Below are 25,612 nucleotides of genomic sequence, written 5' to 3' on the forward strand. Positions count from 1 at the left end.
ACTGTGGCTTCATAATATGCCTTAAAGTCTGGCAGCGCGAGACCTCCAGCTTCGTTTTTTATCCTCAAGATGTTTTTAGCAATTCGGGGCACCCTGCCCTTCCAGATAAATTTGCTTATTGGTTTTTCTATTTCTGAAAAATAAGTTGTTGGGATTTTGATTGGTATTGCATTGAATCTGTAAATCAATTTAGGTAGGATTGACATCTTAACTATATTTGGTCTTCCAATCCATGAACATGGTATGCCCTTCCATCTATTTAGGTCTTCTGTGATTTCTTTTAGCAGTTTTTTGTAGTTTTCTTTGTATAGGTTTTTTGTGTCTTTAGTTAAATTTATTCCTAGGTATTTTATTCTTTTAGTTGCAATTATAACTGGAATTCATTTCTTGATTTCCCCCTCAGCTTGTTCATTGCTCATGTATAGAAATGCTACAGATTTTTGAATGTTGATCTTGTAACCTGCTACTTTGCTGTACTCATTTATTAGCTCTAGTAGTTTTGTTGTGGATTTTTCCGGGTTTTCGACGTATAGTATCATATCGTCTGCAAACAGTGATAGTTTTACTTCTTCCTTTCCAATTTTGATACCTTGTATTTCTTTTTCTTGTCTAATTGCTCTGGCTAGAACATCCAACACGATGTTGAATAATAGTGGTGATAGTGGACATCCTTGTCTTGTTCCTGATCTTAGGGGGAAAGTTTTCAATTTTTCCCCATTGAGGATGATATTAGCTGTGGGTTTTTCATATATTCCCTCTATGATTTTAAGGAAGTTCCCTTGTATTCCTATCTTGTGAAGTGTTTTCAACCGGAAAGAATGTTGAATTTTGTCAAATGCCTTCTCTGCATCAATTGAGATGATCATGGGATTTTTCTGTTTTGATTTGTTGATATGGTGTATTACATTAATTGATTTTCTTATGTTGAACCATCCTTGCATACCTGGGATGAATCCTACTTGGTCATGATGTATAATTCTTTTAATGTGTTGTTGGATACGATTTGCTAGAATTTTATTGAGGATTTTTGCATCTATAAACATTAGAGAGATTGGTCTGTAGTTTTCTTTTTTTGTAATATCTTTGCCTGGTTTTGGTATGAGGGTGATGTTGGCTTCATAGAATGAATTAGGTAGCCTTCCCTCCACTTCGATTTTTTTGAAGATTTTGAGGAGAGTTGGTACTAATTCTTTTTGGAATGTTTGTTAGAATTCACATGCGAAGCCGTCTGGTCCTGGACTTTTCTTTTTAGGAAGCTTTTGAATGACTGATTCAATTTCTTTACTTGTGATTGGTTTGTTGAGGTCATCTATTTCTTCTTGAGTCAAAGTTGGTTGTTCATGCCTTTGCAGGAACCCATACATTTCATCTAAATTGTTGTATTTATTAGCGTAAAGTTGTTCATAGTATCCTGTTATTACCTCCTTTATTTCTGTGAGGTCAGTGGTTATGTCTTCTCCAAGTTGAATTCTTGATATTCTCACAAGCAGTGGAGACCACCAAAGCAATGGGGTGAGTCCCCAATCTTGGGGTTTGTTCATATGAAATTTAACCCCACAAAGGATAGGTCAAGCCTACTTAAAATTAGGCCTAAGAGTCACTCCCAAGAGAACCTCTTTTGTTGCTCAGATGTGGCCTCTCTCTCCAGCCAACACAACAAGCAAACTCACCACCCTCTCCCTGTCTATGTGGGACATGACTCCCAGGGGTGTGGACCTTCCTGGTAGCCCGGGATAGAAATCCTAGAATGAGCTGAGACTCGGCATGAAGGGATTGAGAGAGCCTTCTCGACTGGAGGGGTTGGGGGAAGGGGGGAAAGAAATGAGACAAAATAAAGTGTCAATGGCTGAGAGATTCCAAATAGAGTTGAGAAGTTATCCTGGAGGTTATTCCTGCATGTTAACTAGATATCACCTTGTTAACCAAGATGTAATGGAGAGGCTGGAGGGAATTGCCTGAAAATGTAGAGCTGTGTTCCAGTAGCCATGTTTCTTGAAGATGATTGTATGATGATATAGCTTTCACAATGTGACTATGTGACTGTGTGATTGTGAAAATCTTGTGTCTGATGCTCCTTTTATCTACCTTGTCAACAGAGGAGTAGAACATATGAAATAAAAATAAATAATAGGGGGAACAAATGTTAAAATAAATTTATATTGTAATGCCAGTGATCAATGAAAGGGAGGGGTAAGGGGTATGGTATGTATGATTTTTTTTTCTGTTTGTGCTGGTTTGAAAGGAAGCATGCCCCCTAAGAAAAGCCATGTTTTAATATAAATCCCATTTCATAAAGATAGAATAATCTCTATTCAATACTGTATGTTTGAAACTGTAATGAGATCATCTCCCTGGATGATGTGATTTAGTTAAGAATGGTTGTTAAACTGGATTAGGGGACAACATGTCTCCACCCGTTTGGGTGGGTCTTGATTGGTTTATTGGAGTCCTATAAAAGAGGAAATATTTTGGAGAATGAGAGATTCAGAGAGAGCAGAGAATGCTGCAGCACCGCGAAGCAGAGAGTCCATGAGCCAGAGACCCTTGGAGATGAAGAAGGAAAATGCCTCCCAGGGAGCTTCATGAAACAGGAAGCCAGGAGAGAAAGTAGCAGATGATGCCTTGCTTGCCATATGCCCTTCCAGCCGAGAGAGAAGCTGTGACTGTGTTCGCCATTTGCCTTCTCACTTGAGAGAGAAACCCTGAACTTCATTGACCTTCTTGAACCAAGGTATCTTTCCCCGGATGCCTTAAATTGAACATTTCTATAGACTTGTTTTGATTGGGACATTTTCTCGGCCTTAGAACTGTAAACTAGCAACTCATCAAATTCCCCTTTTAAAAGCCATTCCGTTTCTGGTATATTGCATTCCAGCAGCTAGCAAACTAGAACACTGTTGTCTTTTTATTTCTTTTTCTGAATTGATGCAAATGTTCTAAGAAATGATCATGACAATGAATATGCAACTATGTGATGATATTGTGAATTACTGATTATATACATAGAACGAAATGATCATAAGTTAAGAATGTTTGTTTGTTATATTTTTCAAAAAAAATTAAAAATTAATAATAAAAAAAGAAAAAAGAAAAAAGTCAACTCACACACACACACAACACAAAAAAGAAATGACACTTGGAAAGGTTAGGGAATGGGCAACCATGTGTTTGGAGATACTTGAGCTGAGGCCTCAGCCATCTCATCCATGGAATTTTTTTTTAATACTTTACAGAGAAGCATATACTTTTTAACAGTGCAGCAATATGTATAATGACTGAGAGGATCTGCCAAAAGAATAAGAGCCTCCTACCCCAACTTCCAGACCCTTTTCCCTGCCATTTCAAAGAGGAACAAAGTATCTTCCAGAGAAAAAAAACAAAACAAACAAACAACAACAACAAAAAACAAGTGTCAAATCAATCTTAGGGGTTGAGAGGGAAAAAGGAGAGTTTAAAATCACAAGTGCAGACCTACTGGATCCTTACCCTTCTGGACCCACACTTACATCAGGGACTTCATCAGTATAAATTATCTCTGCCATCTGCCACACTTACATGATACTGTCCTCTGATACAGAGCTAATCACCCAAGGTTCATTGGGATTCCAAGAGAAATCAGATATCTTGGCAGTGTGACCATCATGAATAAATAACAACTCTGGTGGCCCATCTTCTGCATCTTCTGGAGATTGTTCCTCTACAATTTTACTTAAATCCTGGACAGTCAGTCAATGATCAGTATCACTGGAAGACAAAATAGTTTCACTGTGAGGTGACAACTGAACCTGGAATATTTCATCCTTATGTGACAGTGAACCTGGAATATTTCACATCCTATGTGATTCAAAGGAATGCAACTTGAGCTTCAAAATTTTCAGATCCACAGGGCAACGGTCTTGTCAGCTGATCCTGTGGCAAGAACAAGCTCACCATAGGGACTGAAAAAGGGGCAGTTCACTTCAGCACTACGAGTATCATGAGTGACTTGGTTTGGAAGTATTGTTTGAATAAGTATCCCAGATTCTAAGTTTCTTATCATCAGCAACTGACCCAAACAGAGACTCATGGAGCAGAGGCCAGGAAACATCTACTATAGCTGTGTGCCTTGTAAATACGGTCTTTGCATCCACCACTTTTCCTTCTTTTGGAATGGCACTTATGCCCCATAAGCAGACAGTATGTTCATCTTAAGCATTAGGTAAGTGCCCACTGAAATTTGGGTTCCAAGAAAGCCCATATGCTTCCTTCTGATGTCCATGGAGACTTAAGTCTAGGCTGCACTCTCAGAAGGGTCTGGTTTAGAAGGGTGTTTCATGTCATCAAAAACAAGACCGTCACTGGATGGAGTCTTTGTGCAGTGATGCAAGGGTTCTGGGGAATGTATTGGCCCTGTTCACTTCTCCTTCATGGTTTATCTTGCTTTCTATTTCAGTTTTTGCACTAACTGAGCCAACCTCCAAATTCACTTTTCTCACTATTGTGGCGTGATGCATCAAACGGAGCATCATTAGGGAGCTGCATGCTGGCTATTACAAGATGGTTCTGTTCATCTGATGTGTGTGTCCCCAGGACAAGTTGATAAATGCTGTAATCTTTTCCTTTTGGTCTGGTTGCCTCTAGAAATTACTGTGCAGTGAGGCAGGGCTGCTCCAGAGCATGCGTCGTGACCAAATTGTAAAGAAAGGGAGTGTTCTTTTTCCATATTTTGTATTCCTTGTTGATCATGTTCTTCCACTGTATCAAAGGCTGCTTCCTTGTTGGTCACGGTGGACAGGCCAGCGGTGTGTGTGTGTGTGCGTGAGTGCGTGTGTGTGTGCATGGGCATGTGTGCTGGGGGAGGGTTTGCAGAGTAGCATGCTCGGCCTCTATTGTGTACATAAGAATTTTCCACAAGTGTGATCATATCTGTATAACCATTTAGTGGCATTATGAGGTCAAAGAGCATGTGACTTGAGTATTTTAATACATGGTTTGAGATTTCCCTTCAGAAACATGCCAATTTCATTTTCAGAGTGGAGACTGCCCATTTCCTTCTCTATGTCTTCACTGACACAATATATATATATCAGTCTTTATAATATTTGCCCAAGCGATACATGAAAAAACCATTTATTTGCATTACCTTAGGATGAGGTTGAGCATTTTCATAAAAATCATTGTATTTCTTTTCCTGTTAGTGGTTCACATTCTTTGATCATTTTTTCAATTAAATTTTTTTATTGATATAGAAAGGAAATTAATAATTTATATTACAAAGTTCTCCTGGCTTTTCATTAGTCATTTATTTTATTGTGTGTTCTTATGTGACTGTGTGTATATACATGTGCATGCAAAAAGGTTTGATTTTTATATAGTTGGCATTATCGATCTTTTTTAAAAATAGATTTTTCGTTTTGTGCTAAGTTTGGAAAAGCTTCCTCCATAGGAGCTGATAAGAACTACTACCCTAGGGATTGCTCATAATTAGGAATTTAAAACGACCCCACCTATACCCTTTATAGGGGGATCCTAAAAGGCTAGATCTTGAAGGTACAACACCCTTCACCATGGCCAAGGGGCTTATAAAGGGAGTAGTTTTGGTGCTAAGCAGAGTGGGTGGATGGGGGAACGAATCCATGAGAAGTTCTAACTATAAGCTGCCTCCTTGTGTCTTTTCAGCCCCAAATCACAAATTCTGGGTGGTCAAAAAAAACCTCTAGCATTGAATTTGGTTTATAGTAGCCCTAGACTGGTAGCGCCCCTAGACATCCGTAAGAAACAGTAAAAATTTTCTCTGGAGTGTCATCTCCTCGGTTTCATGGAATCCATGAAATACTTTTCAAGGAGAGGGACTAGCTTATGTTTAAAAATAACCAAGAACACAAGAAAACAAAGCACCATGAGTCTGAACAAAAAGAAATTAAATATGGCAGAAATAGACTGGCATCACCTCAGGATTAGGATTATCAGATCCAGATTATAAAACAACTAAGTATGTTTAAATAAATAAAAGACAAGCTTGAAAATACTGACAGGAAAGAGGAAGTCATAAAAAGTGGCCAGACTTGAAAAAGAATTACATAGAATTTATAGTAAGAAGAGATAATAACTGAAAAAATATATAATTGAGGCTTTCTGCATCCATAAACAGTGGAATAACTCACATTGGACCAATCCTCTTGCATATAATAATTATAATCGCTTGGAGAGCAATAAAAAGCAAGCCGGAAAACAGAGAAGTCAACAAATGGAAGAAGGGAATGGTATTAGGTATTTCTCTTTTCATGTTTTTTTGTTTGTTTGCTTTTGCCCAAGGGCAGGCCCCCGTCAGTGCTGAATTGAATGGCTAGAATTCAAACAGAAATCCAGTTTTCAGACAACAGGGCTTGTTGCCAGATTGAAAAGTAGAAGGGAAATCCTGGAAAGAAGGAAAAACAGAGGGAAGCCCTAAATCCTCTTTCTTAACTGTCTCAATCTATGGCTGGCCCCAGAACTATACACAAATGGGGCAGACTGCAAGCAGTATAGTTAAGGCAACAACACTAGACAGAAATTTCAGCTGCTACCCACTGACTGGGAGGGGAGACAGAGTTTGGAGTTTGAGCTCGGCCTGCTAAAACAAAACAAAACAAAACAAAAGTTAATATTTTTCAGGGAAATCTAACAAATACATAGTACATATAATATATAATTCACAATGTACAGGCTACAGCCTAAAATTATTACACAAACAAGAGAGAGGAAAAGATCCATACTTAAGAGAAAAGACAATTAATGGAGACGCATCTTAAGATGACTCAGATGTTGGAAAAAGTAGGATTTTAAAGGATAACTTTGTTCAAGTACTTAAGGAAAAATAAACTCCTTATGAATGAACATATAGGAAATTCCAGCAGATAAATAGAGAGCATAAAAAGAGATCCAAATGGAAATACAGAACTAAATTTTTAATCTGAAATTTAAAAAGTACTAAGTGTGCTTAATAGCAAATTGGAGATACTTTCGCATCCATTAGTGGATTACCTCACATTGGACCAATCCTCCTGCATATAACAGCAAATTGGAAATGTATATTAAATGTTTTATAGTGAATTTGAAGATAAAACATTTAATACACACGTAACTGAGGTTCCAAAAGAAGAGAGATCATGGAATAGAAAAAAAAATGTATATGAAGAAATAGTGGTTCAAAAACTTCCAAATTTGGTGAAAGGCAAAATGTGCAGATCCAAGAATCCCAGTAAAACTTAAGTGGGATACAAAGAAAATTACACATAGGCACACCATATACAAAGTGCTGAAAATCAAAGAGTGAAATCTTGAAAGCGGTCAGAGAAAAATGACACACTACATATAGAAGAAAAACGTGAAAGGCTGACTTCTTGTTGTAAAGAATGTCGGTCAGAAGTTAATGCGATAATATAATTAAAATGCTGAAAGGAAAAAAAAAACTGTCAACTCAGAAGTCAATATCAAGTGAAAATATTCAAGAATGAAAATGAAATAGACATATTCAGAGAAATAAAATTTATGGAATTTATCACCAGGAGCCTTGAACTACGAGAAATGTTTTCCAGGCTACAGAGAAATATCAGATGGGAACTCAGATTGCAGGAAGAAATGAAGAGCACTGTAAGTGAAAAATAATGCGGATATATATAAAAGACTTTTTCTCTTAATAAAAAAAAAATCCACACATAAATGAAACAAACCTTTTTAACAACGTACAGTGGGGGTTATATTGGCATGTAGGTATACCTATGAAGAGGTAAGCATAAAAAAAAAGGAGGGGGTAAATAAAATCATATGGTTACAGGATTCTTACATTTTGCATCAAGTGGTAAATATAAGCTGAGTAGATTAATTAAGGATACAGATTGCAATCTCTAAAGCAACATTGTTCAATAGAAATATAACATGAGTTATAAATTTTCTAGCAGCCATATTTAAAAATAAAAATAAACAGGTGAAATTAATTTTAATAACATATTTTATTTAGCTCAATAGATACCTCAAATATCATTTCAAACTGCTATAAATGTAAAAATTAAGATATTTTATACTTTTTCATTTATAAGCCTTCAAAACCCAGTGGGTTGGGTATGGATTCTTTGAGGAAGAAAAGGAAATGTCTTCATATAGATTATGGTGGCAAAGGCATGTCTAATTACTTAGGTTGGATATCAAGAAGACACTAGAAGAGCATAAAGAATAATTTAGAAGAATACATAGAAAAATAGAAGATATCACAGATATCTTTTCATTCATTCAATTTACTTATGATGTGCAAATAAAATTGTTTAAAATGAACAGAAACAAGTGCTAGAGAAAATGTGGAGAAAGAGATGCACCTATTCACTGTTGGTGGGGAAGCTGAGAGGTGCAGCCCCTTGGAGGGCACTGTGCTAGTTCCACAGGAGGCTAGGGGTGGGGTTGCCATATGAACCTGCAACCCTGTTCCTGGAGGAACAGAGTGGGGACAGGAATGGACATTTGCACACTGGTGTTTATGGAGGCAGTGTTTGTGATTTGCAATGGATGGAGAGGGCCTAAGGGGGAACTGTGGTGTATACATACAACACACTACTAAGTAACTGCAAGAATGAATGAAGGTGTGAGGCATGCAACTAGGTGAGTGAACCTTAAGGACAGTAAATTGAATGAAATGGCAGAAACAAAAAGACAAATATGCCTCATTCATATGGACTATCATGTGGAAATTCAGAGAATTGAAGTTAAGAACATGGATTTTTATCAATTTGGGGCCTACAGTAATGGGTTCCAGATTGTAAGCTCTTAGAGCAGTCACATATATTCAGGGGTTGTAACTGCTATTTCTAAATTTTGAGATACTGAGTTATTGAGTACAACCTAGTCATTCCTTAAAACTTCAGGGATCTATCCCACACCTAAGACTCTGAGTTAGAACACTGAAGCTAGGAAAGTCAGCATTACCCCATAGAGCAACTGTTAAAAAAAAGTGATCAAACTGCAAATAGGGATATGAAGAAAGCTGATTTGGATAGGACTAAGGTAAATCAGAATACAGGATTAAAGAATGATATGGTCCATATTTTAAAACTTGAACCTCTGTTGGAGAAAAAAGGAAGAGATGTGTATTTGGTGCAAAATTTATATTTTTGGTAGTGCATTATCTAATTTAACTTGTATGATTAGTTTATTTGAACACCATAATTACCCAGAATCTTGAATAGGGTGTGAGATCCTGATGGTTTGTATATGTTAGTGTGATGCTGCAATACATCCCAGACTAATTTGGGCAGAGAATAAAAAAGTATTTTCAAAGCCCCCTTGGGGGACTGGGGAGAAAGGAGGAAACACTCAATTTTCCAATTTGGGGAATTCCTGATATTCTAGTAGCCATCTCTAACGAATATTAAATTTACATATATTTGAGGAAATTTACATATATTCAAGGATCCGTTACTGGGCTCTATTCTGTTCTGTTTATCCATTTTAGAATCAGTACTTCACAATACTAATCAATACAACTGTGCTGGTTTGAAATTGTTATGTGTCCCAGAAAAACCATATTTTCTTTCCAAATCCAATCTTGTGGGGCCAGACCTTGAGGGTGGAAGCTCTGATATGGAGAAGCTTGGAGCACCATCAGAGAGCAGAAGCCTAGACAGAGGCTGGGAGATTTAGAGCCCAGCAGATGTCGTCATGTGCCTTGCTGTGAGATGCTAAGCAAGCCAGAACGCAGAGGTGCATCCTGGAGGAGTAAAGAGAAGGACCACAGACGCTCAGAGAGGAAACCAGTGGCATCAGAAGCTGGAAGCAATGGAACTGGGAACAAGGACCAGCAGAAGCCAGCCACGTGCCTTCCCATGTGACAGACATTGGCCTTTCTTGAGTCAAGGTACCTTTCTCTGGATGCCTTAATTGGACATTTTTATGGTCTGAGAACTGTAAACTTGTAACTTACAACATTCCCTGTTTAAAAGTTATTCCATTTCTGGTATGTTGCATTCTGGCAGCATTAACAAACCAAAACAACAACTTTGTAAAATGTTTTGTTAGAGAAGTCCCACATAATTTTTTCTAAAAGCTCTCAAATATTGTGCCCTCATTTTATAATTACATTTTACTTTTCAGATTTTGATTGTAAGGAATTTGAGAGAGTAATAGTTTTATAGTATTGGGCCCTGTGCATTTATTCAGGGATTTTTTTGGTTTCAACAAAACCTCAGTTTTCTTCACAAAGGTCTTTTCATACTTCCTGTTAGGTGTAATAGTATTTTATAGTCATTGTCTAACGTTTGCTACAATGAGTAGTGATATTTAAAAATACATTAAAAAACCTTGGCTATTAGTGTAGATAGGAGATACTGGTTTTTGTGTGTTCTAGACATCTTTTTGGGCTTTTAAATTAATTCCAAGAGCTCGGTTTCTGCTATAGACAGTGTTCTTGCCTGCCATGCCGGAGACCCAGGTTCGATTCTTGGTGCCTGCCCATGTTAAAAAACAAAAAACCCAAAAATGTATTGCCTCTTCTATTCTAGTACTAATTCCTTATTTCTTAATAGCACTGATAGTGGGCCTCTTTGTTCTGCCCTGACTTTTAACAAATACTTTTAATTTCTCACAATTAATTAATATATCTCAATGGGTTTGCATGAGATACCCTTTAATAAGTTTAGGATATTTACTTCTATTTTTCCTAGAGATTTTCTCATGAATGGGCCTGAATTTATTCTATGCAAATTTATCAAAACGACATCTATTAAAGTTAATCATATGTTTTTTCCTTCCTTTAATCTGTTAATATAGTTAACAGCATTGATGGATTTTTCTAATTCCTCATTTTGTTTTGGTATCTCTTTTAAAACACTTACAAATTCTATTTACTAATTATTTCATGCAGTTTATATTTGGTTTTTAGGTGCTGCACTTACAGTTTATAAACTATTAATTAATAAATGTATTAAATTGTTATGAATATTCTAATGTGTAATATAACCTTAATAAAACAACCAGGAGCCAACATTAGTCTCATAAATGTTTCTGAAGACTCAGGGATAGAAGGTAGAACACCATGTGAAAATGGTAGTAGCATTATTTAGGACTCAGGGGATCTAGATTTGGCCTGTATTTGCCATTAAGTTGTTAGATAATGTTATGTAAGACACACCCCTACTTGGCTTCAAACTGAAAATCTATAGAATGTGTTTATTGGGAGAATCAAAGAAATAACAAATGTTAAAGGTCTTGATAAATATACATATATGTTTAAATTGCTGAGAAGTGTCAACTACCATACACATGTAAGAAATTATTAAATTACAAAGAAGGTATTTTTAATTTAGATGCAATTATGAATGAAGGTACAATATAAACACATTAAAAATCTCTAAAGCCATGTAAAACCCGAAGGCATTAAAATTTATTAAATGATGCAATAACAACAGAATTCTTTATTTACAATAGCATTATTTAACATCAAATAAGCAAATAGCATCAGCAAAGCAATATTAACTTGCATAAATGTATTTAAAATTTCTTTGAATATATCTACCTTTGCATAAACTGCTCACACTAGAAATACAAACATCAATGCAGATGAACAAAGTGATGTTCAGAGTCAACTCCATTTTGAAAATAAATCACAACCTGAAACACTGTAAGCTTTCTCCTGAAGAACCATAGTTAATATATTGCTTAATTTTACCCTTGTATAATCTTTTCATATACACACATCTCAGATGCAACTTCATGAGGAACTGTACAAATAAAATCCACAAATGACAAAGAAAAAAACCGACAGTTAAATGTTTGAAGAGATGTATCATCATCACTGTTCAACAACATAAAGGTAAAGTGATGATGCACTTATTCAAAAATTGTACACAATTCACTATACAAATATAATACATTGGACAGCTATGTAGGAATATACAAGACTTAAAAACAGATCTAAGGCATTATGCTAGATTTTAGCATTTTGAGGTTCTTGCACATAGCTTTTACCTGTATTAAGAAACTTAAAAGATTTTGTTTTAGTCTATAAAGAAATACCAGGGAGAAAATTCTAATTAAAATTGAAGCCACTACAGTAATTTTCTTTTGTGCAGAGAATGCTTTGCTTTTAGGCAGCATACTACCATACAAATACTAGAAAATTTTAAATTCACACCAACAATTAATGGCTTAAGTTGCATTTCAAAATTGATTGTGTATCTTTGGGTTCTGCAAGTGGATCTGTACCACCCAGTTCATGTTTTAAGCCCATATGAACTCCATGTTTTTAAACACAGATTAAAAATTGCATTATATAAACTGCAAAAACATTGCTTTCAATTATTACAGGCCATAAAAGATACACATGGGGAAGGGGGGAGAGGGTATTTAAATCTTTGAGTCTAACGAATTCATTGTATTAAAACAGCTCACTTCACTTTTTAAACTTACCACATTACATGAACACTTAAATGAGTTTTACAACCAAGTTAATGTATGTATACTTTTCACATTATGTGTTTTTCACATTTAGTAATATAAGTAAAACACTGATTATTTGTTCTATTAAATAAAAACCAAGTACTCAGCCTAACAAATTTACTGTGTACAGCATGGGAAATACTGATAATGAAGGGAATTGATTTGGCTTTTGCTTCTATAGTGATCAATATGATCAGAGGATTTCTTCACTTACTTTCTTCTACTAATTAGATGTAAAGCAAAATCGATTACCTGATCAGAGCCATAAGAGAATTTATAATCTCTTTTCCTTCATAACAGTAATGATCCTGAATTATTCTAAATTACCAGTATCACAGATTTGCCTGAATTGGGATTGACGTTAAAAGACAGAGATATTTTTGGACGGTGTTACAGTGAAAAGTGGCTTAAAACCCAAAAGAAAACAAAGTCAAGGTAAACTCCATTTCTGTTTTGCGCTGTGTGAAGTTAAAGTCATTCTAATTCACAGATTTCTAAAAATCAATTCAAAATGGGTCGTGTTAACTTGTGTGTAACGTTAAGACTCAGTATACCAACAAAGTCACGGAGTTCAGGGCCAACAGCTGCTCCTTTGTTCCATCACAGTTGGGCAACCCAGTGGTCTGGTTGAGAAAGCAGAGCCTTTTGAGTGGGACATATGAACTGGTGGCCACTGAGAAATGCTATTCCTTGGCCACCTCCCTGTATTGAGATCCCTCTCAAGTGGAAACAAATATTGAAATGCAAATTTCCAGAAAATTTCTTTAGTATGGAGCAACACTTTCAGACTATTTATCGTTTATCTTTGGGTTATATCTCTTTCTATATGTCCATAAGCTGTACACATATAGAGAGATACAAATATAAATAGGGGTAGTTTGTACATTTTTCACCCTGCCACAATAAACAATCAGATTTCAGGGAAAAACCTCTCTGTTCCTAAAAGGCCTGGCTAATGAGATATTACAAAATGCTTTGCTTTTTAGACATCAAAAAGACATCATTCTGAAATTTAGGTAAGAAAGTTTGTGTAGTAGGGGGGTTGGGGAGAAATAGCTCAAAAAAAGGTCATCAGTTGCTTGGTATTGCAGTTGTCTTAAACTGATGCCAATTAATAAAAGATTATTCCCCTACTAGAGTGAACAAGAAAAACAACCATAAAAGTGGCCTGCTTAGTACAGGTAGTCTTTCTAAGGTTCAATAAGAAAGAATATAAACATATAAAAATCAAGAACTGGTTCCTACAGCGGCTGCATATATCCATATCATATAGATTAGATAAATGACTTATGAGCAGAATCACAAGGTTTAGAAAATAAAAAGTCTTAAGTCTACAAATTAGGTCTAATCAAGGCATTGATATCCTTTACAAAACACCTTTAGGAGACATTGCTATGAAGATACCTAATTTAATACTGAAGTACCTCATTTTTTAGTCAATTCCACAATATGCAGACTTCACAAAAATTATACAATTAAACATTTACGTTCTTAACTTAAATTATTGCTTGTTTACATATAAATTGAATTTTATGTACCTTACAAAACTTCGGCTTAGTCAGCACTGCTAAAAATAAAAAATAAAAAAACACATGATGGTGGTTAAATCTGTAGTGATATCTGCTGTAAATTTTAAACACACTATTATTTTCTCCCATTTTATTGGCCAGAGTTGCTGGGGAACAGAATTAACATGCTTCCAAAGCAGGTACCCTTAGTTTGATTGTTAACAAGTCCTAACTTTGCTCCTCTCCTTGCCAATAAATGCGTTTTCCTGAAACCCAGTATTTAATTGACTGATAAGTGGTTGCCAAAACATTTAAGGAAATAAAGGGCTTACCTGGTTTCTGATGCTTTTATTTTATTTTTTGAAAAATGAATGACAGTGGGGAGAACTGAGGAGGAGAGGAGAAGGGAAGAGGCAGGATTAGAAATGAAACAGAAACTGCTAATTCAAGCTCTCTGAATAAACCTAAAGGGAACTTAATTTGGAAGTGAAAAATATTTCTTCTTGATTCATAATTTAGGTGAACTTGATTTTCTTTAACAAAGGAAAAAATATTTGTTAATATTAACAGCCCTCTCACGGGCTCCTTTTCATCTATCCAATAATGGAAACTCTTTCCAATGTAGTCTTTAGAGCTTTCTACAACGATACGAATGACTTTATTGTCTTCGCTCGCTGGATGTTTCTGTGCCGTACAGCGCTGTCCATGGAGTCTGCTCTGTTTCTAACCCAAATGTAGGCTTTAGCTTAAAACACCGTTAGATTCTTAAAAAAAATTCTTTTCTTCCCCAGATGATATCTTAAAGACCTTTTGTACCAGACTGATTAGCCAGGGAAAACAAAGCGAGAAACCAGTGTCTGGAACCAAACAGGAACAGAACAAGAGCATGGTTGTTTTCCTTAAATACATACATTTAAATACATTCAATCTGACATGGGTATGAAATTTGCCTGTCAACATTTACTTTGCAGGAGAGATCTAAGTTGCACTAAGGTGAATGCAGTGAGCAGACTGAGCAACTGTCTGGACGCGAGCTTCAGACTGTCAAGAGAAGAGGCAGCTCCTCCTGCAACAGCTGAGTGGACTCCACTTGGGGAGCCAAAGCTGAGGCCTGTCTGCTCATCTTGCTCTGGCAGAACCGGCTGGCAGGTCAGTTGGGTCAAAACAAATACACGCAGCTCTCCAGACTGGTAAATGTTTTGAGCAAGTGAGCCCGGTCAGCTGAAGAAAAAAGTAACCAGCTACTTTCAGTGTCAGCAGTATTTCTGCAGGGAAACAGAAAGAGAAAGTCATGAAAAACCTCTGACTTTTGGTAAAAATGTCACAAAGCCCATCACAGAAACATCAAAATACTTGGCTGTTTTAAATAATGTAAATTATGAAGCAGCATCTGGATGAGTTACACTGGATTTTGATGTAGACAAGCAGATGGTGACCTTCCTATCTGAACACAATGTTCCAAAGAGGCAAGGATGAGGCCAACAGATCATACACAATCTTTCTTGTAGGACACAGACAAGGTCATACCTTAGCCATGAATGGACTATCAATTTCTCTGTCTGAATGACTGCTGCTTTCTTACCAATGATATCCTAGTTGAATTTCCTTTCTCCCACCTTTTCAACAAAGATTACTGCGATACCCACCTGGGTGAACTGCCCTGGCTGTTAGACAGCATTCATCTAGAGGACGCTACCACTTTCCTAATTCCTCCTCAAAGTCATCTGTACAAGACCACACACTATAAAACGTTCCTCCCAAGTCTCCCCTACTTGGTTCTATGTGGTGTGTTCTCCTTGGCTTTGGTAAGGTAAATAAACCTGGGTTTTGATTCTAGGGGTGTTCTTGCTAGCCTTTGGTTGCTGTGCACTGACGATTTGAATTACTGCATACTAGGGGTTGTACCAAGCAAGAATTCGTGGAGATGTTCCCTTGGTTGGTGCAAGTATATCTGTCAATGCTTTCCTTTGGTGATTGATTACCTACCCGCTAAAAGTTTTCAATCATTAGGCAAATATTAAGCATCTGCTATATGCCAGGTTCTGGGGATATAACATTAGCAAGACATTCATGATCACTGCTATCACAAAAACTGCCGAATAGACAAGGCAGACAAATCACAAATTAAAATAAACTGTGTTCATAGGTATGCTAGGGTGTGCTGGGAACATACAACTGCTTCTGGGATTTGGATATTTAGTCACAGAATTCTAACACATCAGAGAAAAATTAGGTAGGAAGAAAGTCCCCAAATAATCTATTTCACCTTGGCACTCTGAAAAGAGTATCTGGGGAAAAGAAAGCTAGATTATGAATTCTAATGGTCAAAGGTAGAATTCTATTAGCACCCAGTCAGGCGCATAATTCTTCTAAGCTTGAAAAATTAGATAAGGAGAATACCTGTGATTTTTCTTTTAGAAAAGATCTTCTCTATAATCTAAAACTGAATAATGTATTTATTCCTAATTTGAGTTACTTATGTGATTTAATACAGAAATACTCCACGGCTCTGATTTGGAATAGGGAAAAAAGCCTGAATTCTCTAGTTATTCTGGAAGAAAATAATTTTCCTGAGACATAACCATATTGTATTACATTTATGGGGTTCAGGAGCTGTAAGACAGTACACTGTCAAATGGACGGACATCAATAAGCTGCACTTGGTCAGAATCTGTCAGTAAAAGAGAATGTTGAGTATGGTAAGCAGCCCTGGAGAGACACTGGCATTTGGCTGTGTCACGTGGGGTGGGGAGTCTTTAATCTTTTTGTACCTAACTCTTTTTAGGGCTGTTGTGAGGATTAAAGGAAATGATGCACATAAAGTGTTTAAACAGTTTCTGGGACATAATAAGTACTCAGTAAATGTCATCACCGCTATTATCATTATCATCAACTAAAAGCCAATCCTTGCTACTCTAGGGATCAATTTCCAGAGTAGCAGTAAATATAATTAATTACAATTATACTTTATGCAAGAGCCATGATGCCAAGCAGTAAACTAAAAGTTAAAATGTTTAAATATATATGCAAAATATAAATATATGCCCTTCTCTGAATAGTGTTTTGGTAAATCTACAGTTACATGTATTTGCTCTACTTACAGCAAGGAACAATTATAATCTTCACTTCAAGATAAACAGAACACGGATTTAATTAATAATGGATCACAGTGCTTTCTAGTTCAACAAATGGAACCAGATGATCAATAAAATGCTGAAAAAAATTCCCTGATTCATAACAGAAGCATACTATATTACAGAAACACAGAGGATAAAGCTTACTGAATCCTTATCTGCTCAGACATCAGTAATACGGTGACAAATGCAAAGTAATTTCCAGTTATTACTCAGGGATTAGAAGGGATATACTGTACAAGGGAACAACAGGAGTGTCTATGACAGACTGTTCTCAGCAGGAAACAAAGTACAGATGGATGAACAAGATTCAAGAGGGGAGCCGGGGAAAAAAGAAAAAGTGGTGGGGCAGAATTGGCCCAGACTAGATGACAACAGAGAGAATTTTTACCATGGAGTCCCAAAGACACTTTGATGGAGAGAAAACTTTTATTGACAGAAATGTGCCTCTCACGCTCATCTTTCCAGCCTGGGTTTAGTCAGGCACTTGGATGTGTGCTAAGGCAAACCCTTTGGTTCTGCCAGCCCACCTGACACCTGCCCTCTCCTCCATGCCCGCACCAGCTCTCTGCGGTGCTGCTTAAGCCGTTCCTCCTCACCCTTCTCCCATTCCTCTTACTGCTGTTACCTGGAGGCCTGCCCTTCTCCAATCCACTCTTCTCTTCCTAGGTTTATTGGACTTGGTCACTATTTCCCTAATCCAACCACATACTAGTTTTGTGACCTTGAGGAAATGATCTAATCCTACGAGATTCAGCTTCCTCAGCTGAAAATGCTAGGAAGACTGAAATATGTATGGAGAACCTGGCACACTTCAGAGGCTCCTCCTGAGTCTGTCTTACAAATATGTAGCTGAATCTCTACTGTCTAACCCACTAGGATTTGTGAGCATCTTTCTCTTCCCCTCAAGATCTATGTAAAAAGAGAGAAGGGAATAACACCAAGGAAGGAAATAATTTATTTCTTTTTGGATTTCTCCATTGTTATCTGCAAAAAAGAAAAAAAAAGAAAAAAAAAGAAAAACTCCTGGAGGGAGATGGGTGGGAGAGTGCGGGCACACACAGAATGCACAATCCGAGGTCAGCCTGTCTGGATTTACTTGTTGGTGTCATGGGAACATGGAGAAGTCACTTAAGTTCTCAAAATAGTAGTTATACCATATGGCTGTGATATGGATTAAATGAGATAATCTAAATAAAGCGTTGTTGTTTCTGTAACACTTTAAACGGCAGAATACGGAACCATCTGAATGTTCTGTTTTACCGCAGGTGAGTCTTTTCTTCTTGGAGGTAAAGTCTAAGGGGGAAAAAGACATCCAAGGAGAGTAAGGACATAAGCCAAATCTATTCCTGGGGCGCTTGGAAGAACACGAGTATAGAAGACAAGGCTATTGGCCTGACCCCTACAGGACTTGTGAGGGGCTATCTCTACAAGGTGGCTTTCTAGGCTGCCTGTATGGGCTGAAGATGGCCTAGACCACAAAGCTACTCACTGAAAGGAGAGGGAGGGAAGGTCTGGAGCTTGCAGTGATAGACTCAGGAAGGGAAATGTGATCCTAGCCTCCCAGATGCACTTTTTTTCCCCATACATGTATGAAGGGCTCAGAGGTTAAGTTTCCTGGCACTTTTGGGTTAAAATGGGCTGTCCTTCATGGGAGCTTAATTATCACTTAATATCATTCCAGCGGGACACGAACCCCAGGTGGCAAGCCTCTCCGTTCTGCACATATAGCCCCAAGGCTGCTTCAGGATCCATAGCCACAGGGCTCTTCCAACTTCTACTGATAGCACATGAAGAATCTAAACACATAGTCAGTACGCAATATGTCCCATTTTCTGTCTGGCTTACTGTATAAGCACGTTAACCATTTAAATGGGCTTCTGTACATTTGGGCACATAATATTATACCATCTGAGCACGTACAGACAACACATATGGACTCCCACACACAGTCAACATCTCCACCATCTGTGACAGTGGTTCTTTATAATAAGAGAAACCACATTTAGAAAACTAACATGTCATTAAAATTTTAATTAAACTCACACTACTTTTAAAGCTTGAGTGGTAATATTAACAACTAAGAGACAGAGAGAACTTTTAAAAAGAGAGTGATCTACTGCTAAGGGTTATATCCCTTATCATAAAAGGGCCAAAGTCCTACTTACCTGGCTCTCTGTCAAACCGCTCACAGAGCCCTCCCTGTAATACATCTGCTATTGGGCATACAACTCAGCTAGGTCCTAAGCACTAATTAATTATTCTATTGTTTTAAGATTTGGGTGAAGTGAATAAAAAAGTATTTGCAAAGTCCCCTTCAGGGAATGGTGAGAAAGGGGTAAAATTCAACTTCCCCAAGTTGAATTCTTGATATTCTCACAAGCAGTGTAGACAGTCAAAGCAATAGGCTGAGCTCCCAATCTTGGGGTTTGTTCATATGAAACTTAACCCCACAAAGGATAGGTCAAGCTTACTTAAAATTAGGCCTAAGAGTCACCCCCAAGAGAACCTCTTTTGTTGCTCAGATGTGGCCTCTCTCTCCAGCCAACACAACAAGCAAACTCACTGCCATCCCCCTGTCTACATGGGACATGATTCGCAGGGGTATGGACCTTCCTGGCAGCCTGGGACACAAATCCTAGAATGAGCTGAAACTCAGCATCAAGGGAGATTGAGAAAACCTTCTCGACCAAAAGGGGAAAGAGTAAATGAGACAAAATGAAGTATCAATGGCAGAGAGATTCCATACAGAGTCGAGAGGTTATCCTGGAGGTTATTCTTACGCATTAAATTAGATATCACCTTGTTAGTCAAGATGTGATGGAGAGGCTGGAGGGAACTGCCTGCAAATGTAGAGCTGTATTCCAGTAGCCACGTTACTTGAAGATGACTGTGTAATGATAAAGCTTTCACAATGTGACTGTGTGATTGTGAAAACCTTGTGTCTGATGCTCCTTTTATCTACCTTATCAACAAATGAGTAAAACATATGGAATAAAAATAAACCAGGGGGGAACAAATGCTAAAATAAATTTAGATTGAGATGCTAGCGATCAATGAAAGGGAGGGGTAAGGCGTATGGTATGTATGAGTTTTTTTTTCTGTTGTCTTTTTATTTCTTTTTCTGAATTGATGCAAATGCTCTAAGAAATGGTCATGGTGATGAATATGCAACTATGTTGATGATATTGTGAATTACTGATTATATATGTAGAATAAAACGATAAAAAAGTTAAGAATGTATTAGTTTGTTATATTTTTAAAAAATTAAAAAATTAATAAAAAAGAAAAAGACACTGAAGAATAAAAGAAATATCAACAAAAACAAAACAAAACAAAAAAGATTCAGTTGAACATAGTAGCATCATTTTCCATAAAACAGGTATTTAAAGTAATAAGCAAATAATACAAATACAAATGATACACAAGATTGCTGTCTAAACAATAGAATATAGAAAACACTTAGAAAGAATAAACATAGACATAATTAAGGGAGAGAACAACTGAAGGTAGTTCCTCTTCCTCCTCTTTAAAAGCAAAAATAAATAAAAGTTTCCTCTAACATAACTAATTCTTTGCTACACCTAAAGGGTGTTCAATGCAAAAAATAGGGCCAAATTATGCTGAGTGAGATTAGCCAAAAACGAAAGGACAAATACTGTATGGTCTCACTGATATGAACTGACATTAGTGAATAAACTTGGGATATTTTGTTCGTAACAGAGTTCATCAGTAGGTAGAAATAGGGTAAGATGTTGGGTAATTGGAGCTGAAGGGATACAGATTGTGCAACAGGACTGAACATAAACACTCAGAAACGGACAGCACAATGCTACCTAACTGTAATATAATTATGTTAAAACACTGAATGAAGCTGAATGTGAGAATGACAGAGGAAGGAGTGCTGGGGGCATAAATGAAATCAGAAAGAAAGATAGACAATAAAGATTAGATGGTATAATCTAGGAATGCCTAGTGTATATAATGGTAGTGACTAAATGTACAAATTAAAAAAACGTTTTTGCATGAGGAAGAATAAAAGAATGTCATTACTGCAGGGTGCTGAAAATAGGTGGTAATTAATATTTAAAAATTTCAACCTATGTGTGAGACTAAAGCAAAAAATGTTTATTTGGTACAAAATTTATATTTTGAATAGTGCATTTCCTAATATAACTTATGTAGATAGCTTGGTTGAACACCAAAAGTACATGGAACCTTGGGTATGACAGGAGATTTTGTTGGTTTGTCCAGAGTGATGCCCTGATGAATCCCAGAGTGATTTGATCAGTGACTGGAAAAGTATTTGCAAAGTCCCCTTTGGGGAATGGTAAGAACGGGGTAAAATTCAACTTCCCCAAGTTGAATTCTTGACATTCTAACAGGCAGTATGGACAACTAAAGCTATAGGCTGAGCCCCCAGTCTTAGGGTTTATTCATATGAAACTTAACCTCACAAAGGATAGGTCAAACCTACTTAAAATTAAGGCCTAAGAGTCACCCCCAGGAGAGCCTCTTTTGTTGCTCAGATGTGGCCTCTGTCTCCATTCAACACAACAAGCAAACCCACCACCCTTCCCCTGTCTATGTGGGACATGACTCCCAGGGGTGTGGACCTTCCTGGCAGCCTGGGACAGAAATCCTAGAATGAGCTGAGACTCAGCATCAAGGGATTGAGAAAAACCCTAGAATGAGCTGAGACTCAGTGTCAAGGGATTGAAAAAACCTTCTTGACCAAAAGGGGGAAGAGTGAAATGAGACAAAGTGTCAATGGCTGAGAGATTCCAAACAGTCGAGAAGTTATCCTGGACGTTATTCTTACACATTAAGTAGATATCACCTTGTTATTCAAGATGTAATGGAGAGGCTGGAGGGAATTGCCTGAAAATGTAGAGCTGTGTTTCAGTAGCCATGTTTCTTGATGATGATTGAATAACGATACAGCTTGCACAATGTGACTGTGTGATTGTGAAAACCTTGTGTCTGATGCTCCTCTTACCTACCTTGTCAACAGATGAGTAGAACATATGGAATAAAAATAAATAATAGGGGGAATAAATGTTAAAATAAACTTAGTTTGAAATGCTAGTGACCAGTGAAAGGGAAGGATAAGGGGTGTGATATGTATAATCTCTCTTTTTTCTGTTTTCGTTTTGTTTTTTCTGTTGTCTTTTAATTTCTTTTTCTGAATTGATGCAAATGTTCTAAGAAATGATGAATACGCAATTAAGTGATGATATTGTGAATTACTGATTATATATGTAGAACGGAATGATCATAAAAAAACAAAACAAAACAAAAAAGGGCCAAAATAAAACCAACAAGATCACTGCAGGGCAAAACTAGTGTTCTTAATTTCTGTGCCAACATTAGGTCACTTAAACGGAGCTTAAAGAGATTACTGTTCACACAAAACCATTGCATGCAGATGAAATGAGAAGGTATTTTTTTTGCCAATTGTGGTTGATAAAATATTCATGGCTGCTTTATTACCATATTCACGTATTTCTTTGCTGTTTCTTACCCGTGAATTGTCTCCCTCCTGCTTGATCATATCCATTCCAGGCAGCTGGTTTGGGAAAAGGTTGCCTCCCCTCAGAGCAGGGTCAGTAACCTGATGGAACAAGAGATGCAGTAGCTACATTCAGCAAGATATCCAAGGTGTATCGGGCAATAGCCGAATCACCAACCTTCCTCTTCTTCTTTGTTTCTTGTTGTTTTTATGTTTATTAGAAAAATTGTAGGATTACAGGAAAATTATGCAGAAAATCCCATATACCTCCCCTCACATGCAGCTCTTCTCTCGTATGCACACTTAGTGTTAGTGTGGTCTCTAGGGGAAGAAAGGACCACTAAAAACAGCTTCATACTTACATATATTTTTTCATGTATATATCTTGGGGATATATGGAGAAAGTATGAAAATTAATACTTATGGAGGGGCTTTGTTATCTTTGCTACTTAGGCAAGTTATTAATTTCAAGAGCAAGTGGGAATATCCAGAATGGTGTTGGATTTTGTGAATTTAATCTGACCAAGTGAGCTATACGTCAGCAGTCATACATTTCTTTTTACAAATTACAAAATAAATGTATAAATGCTAATAGAGGGATAGTTTGTCAGAAGACATTCACTACAATTGTGCTTTTTTTTTTTTCTGGAGGTTATTCTTTTCTTTTTTTAACTTTTTTTATTAATTAAAAAAAATTAACAAACAAAACATTAAGATATCATTCCATTCCACATATACAATCAGTAATTCTTAATATCATCACATAGTTGCATATTCATCATTTCTTAGAACATTTGCATCGATTTAGAAAAAGAAATAAAAAGACAACAAAAAAAGAAATAAAACGATAACAGAGAAAAAAAATTATACATACCATACCCCTTACCCCTCACCTTCATTTACCACTAGCATTTCAAACTAAATTTATTTTAACATTTGTTCCCCCTATTTATTTTTATTCCATATGTTCTACTCTTCTGTTGATATAGTAGCTAAAAGGAGCATCAGACACAAGGTTTTCACATTCGCAGAGTCTCATTGTGAAAGCTATATCATTATTCAATCATCATCAAGAAACATGGCTACTGGAACACAGCTCTACATTTTCAGGCAGTTCCCTCCAGCCTCTCCATTACATCTTGAACAACAAGGTGGTATCTACTTAATGCATAAGAATAACCCCCAGGATAACCTCTTGACTCTGTTTGGAATCTCTCAGCCATTGACACTTAGTCTCATTTCACTCTTCCCCCTTTGGTCGAGAAGGTTCTCTCAATCCCTTGATGTTAATTCTCAGCTCATTCTAGGGTTTTTCTCAGTCCCTTGATGCTGAACCTCAGCTCATTCTGGGATTTCTGTTCCACGCTGCCAGAAAGATCCACACCCCTGGTAGTCATGTCCCACGTAGTCAGGGGGAGGGTGGTGAGTCTGCTTACTGTGTTGGCTGGAGAGAGAGGCCACATCTGAGCAACAAAAGAGGTTTTCTTGGGGATGACTCTTAGGCTTAATTTCAAGTAGGCTTGACCTATCCCCTGTGGGGTTAAGTTTCATATGAACAAACCCCAAGACTGGGGGCTCAGCCTATAGCTTTGGTTGTCCACGCTGCTTGTGAGAATGTCAAGAATTCAACTTGGGGAAGTTGAATTTCTCCCCACTCTCACCATTCCCCAAAGGAGGCTTGCAAATACTTTTCCAGTCACTGATCAAATCACTCTGGGACTCATCGGTACAATTGTGCTTTTAAGTTAATTCTAATACTGAAAATATTTTAATCCATGTAAAAGTTTCAAATCAATGTGGATTATTAAAGATGTCCCAATTTACTTCTGATGGGGTTGAATTAGGATTCATACTAGACTAGACCATTCCAGCAACAAAGTATGAATCACTAGTAGTTCCCCTTTTGTAGGAAATCCCTTATCAACCCTAGATCTTCTTCGCTGAAAAGATAAAAGACTATTCTTCTCTAATTTACGTCTGTTTAACTGCCTTACTCAAACATTTAGCCTCAATTCAACTACAGAAGTTTCAAGTTATTTTATATATATATGTATACATACATATATATGTACATATATATACAGTGGTTTCTTAAATTGCAAAGAGCTTTAATTTTCTTTTACCACTTCACATTTTTATCAATCATCATTTTATAGAGTTAAACACTGAATTAGTAGAATTTTCATGCAAATTATGGTTTACCAACATCAGACTGAAATAGACCTGATTGAACTTTTGATGTTTCCCCGTTTTCTCAATCATATTCTGATTGAAACTTACATTGCTGCCAGGGATTTACTGATTAAGTCATTTAGCCTTTGCATGCTTCAATTTCTCCAAATGTGAAATAAGAGTTAGAGTTCTTGCCACATTTTTGCTTTGCATATACTACTGAGGATCAGTAGGAGATGCAAAGCATTATGTAAAATAAGTTCTTCTGTAAATACAATTTAAAAATTATTAACAATGATCATGATGATGAATATACAACTATGTGATGATACTGTGAGCCCCTGATTGCATACCAAGTATGGAATGTTTATATGTTTAGAACGTTCATGTTTATATGTTGTTTGGTTTTATCGATAAAAATAAAAAAAATTACTAACCTATATCTTTACCTCTGGATAAGTCTACCATAGATTTTGAATTGCAAGCTGTCTAATTACTATCTCAAAAGCTCTGAGTTTCTTTGCCACCCTAATGAAGCTGGTATGTACTTGGGAATGGCAGAATCATTCAATCTTATTCAATACAAAATGGAATTACTAAAACAAAAACAAAAACAAAAACAAATCATGGCATCCACACTCCAAAGATTAGTAAGAATACTTTTAATGATCTTTAGAAAACAGGATTAGCTGCATCAGTTCCCTGTCCTAGTGAAGTGTCATTCAATGGTAATTGGATGACAGGGAGATTTGGTCTTTGCTTTTCATCTGGCTGTACATTTAGAAAAAGTCAGTTCTTAAACAATAAACCCCAAATGAAGCTATTTAAAAAGCACATTCACCAAG

The 25,612-nt window shown here is 36.8% G+C and overlaps 1 protein-coding gene and 1 pseudogene across 6 annotated transcripts in view; both read right to left on the bottom strand.

The window, feature by feature from the left end:
* Positions 1 to 3,423: 3,423 nt before the first annotated feature.
* LOC143686803 (histone-binding protein RBBP4 pseudogene) lies at positions 3,424 to 4,927 on the bottom strand (annotated as a pseudogene).
* Positions 4,928 to 11,338: 6,411 nt separating this feature from the next.
* The window catches only part of NCOA2 (nuclear receptor coactivator 2), a 331,589-nt gene continuing 317,315 nt past the window's right edge, over positions 11,339 to 25,612 (bottom strand). For 4 of the 6 annotated variants that reach the window (XM_077166965.1, XM_077166966.1, XM_077166968.1 and 1 more), the window contains 2 exons: positions 22,608 to 22,697; positions 11,340 to 15,214 (listed from right to left, as the gene is read on the bottom strand). In XM_077166965.1, coding sequence (XP_077023080.1) covers positions 15,203 to 15,214; positions 22,608 to 22,697 — 102 coding nt within the window. In that variant the 3' untranslated portion in view covers positions 11,340 to 15,202. Of the gene's footprint in view, positions 15,215 to 22,607; positions 22,698 to 25,612 lie in introns of all 6 variants that reach the window. The other 2 variants (XM_077166970.1, XM_077166969.1) reach the window with 2 other exon arrangements.

The sequence above is a fragment of the Tamandua tetradactyla genome, chromosome 6, assembly GCF_023851605.1.
Source record: "Tamandua tetradactyla isolate mTamTet1 chromosome 6, mTamTet1.pri, whole genome shotgun sequence".
NCBI lineage: Eukaryota > Metazoa > Chordata > Mammalia > Pilosa > Myrmecophagidae > Tamandua > Tamandua tetradactyla.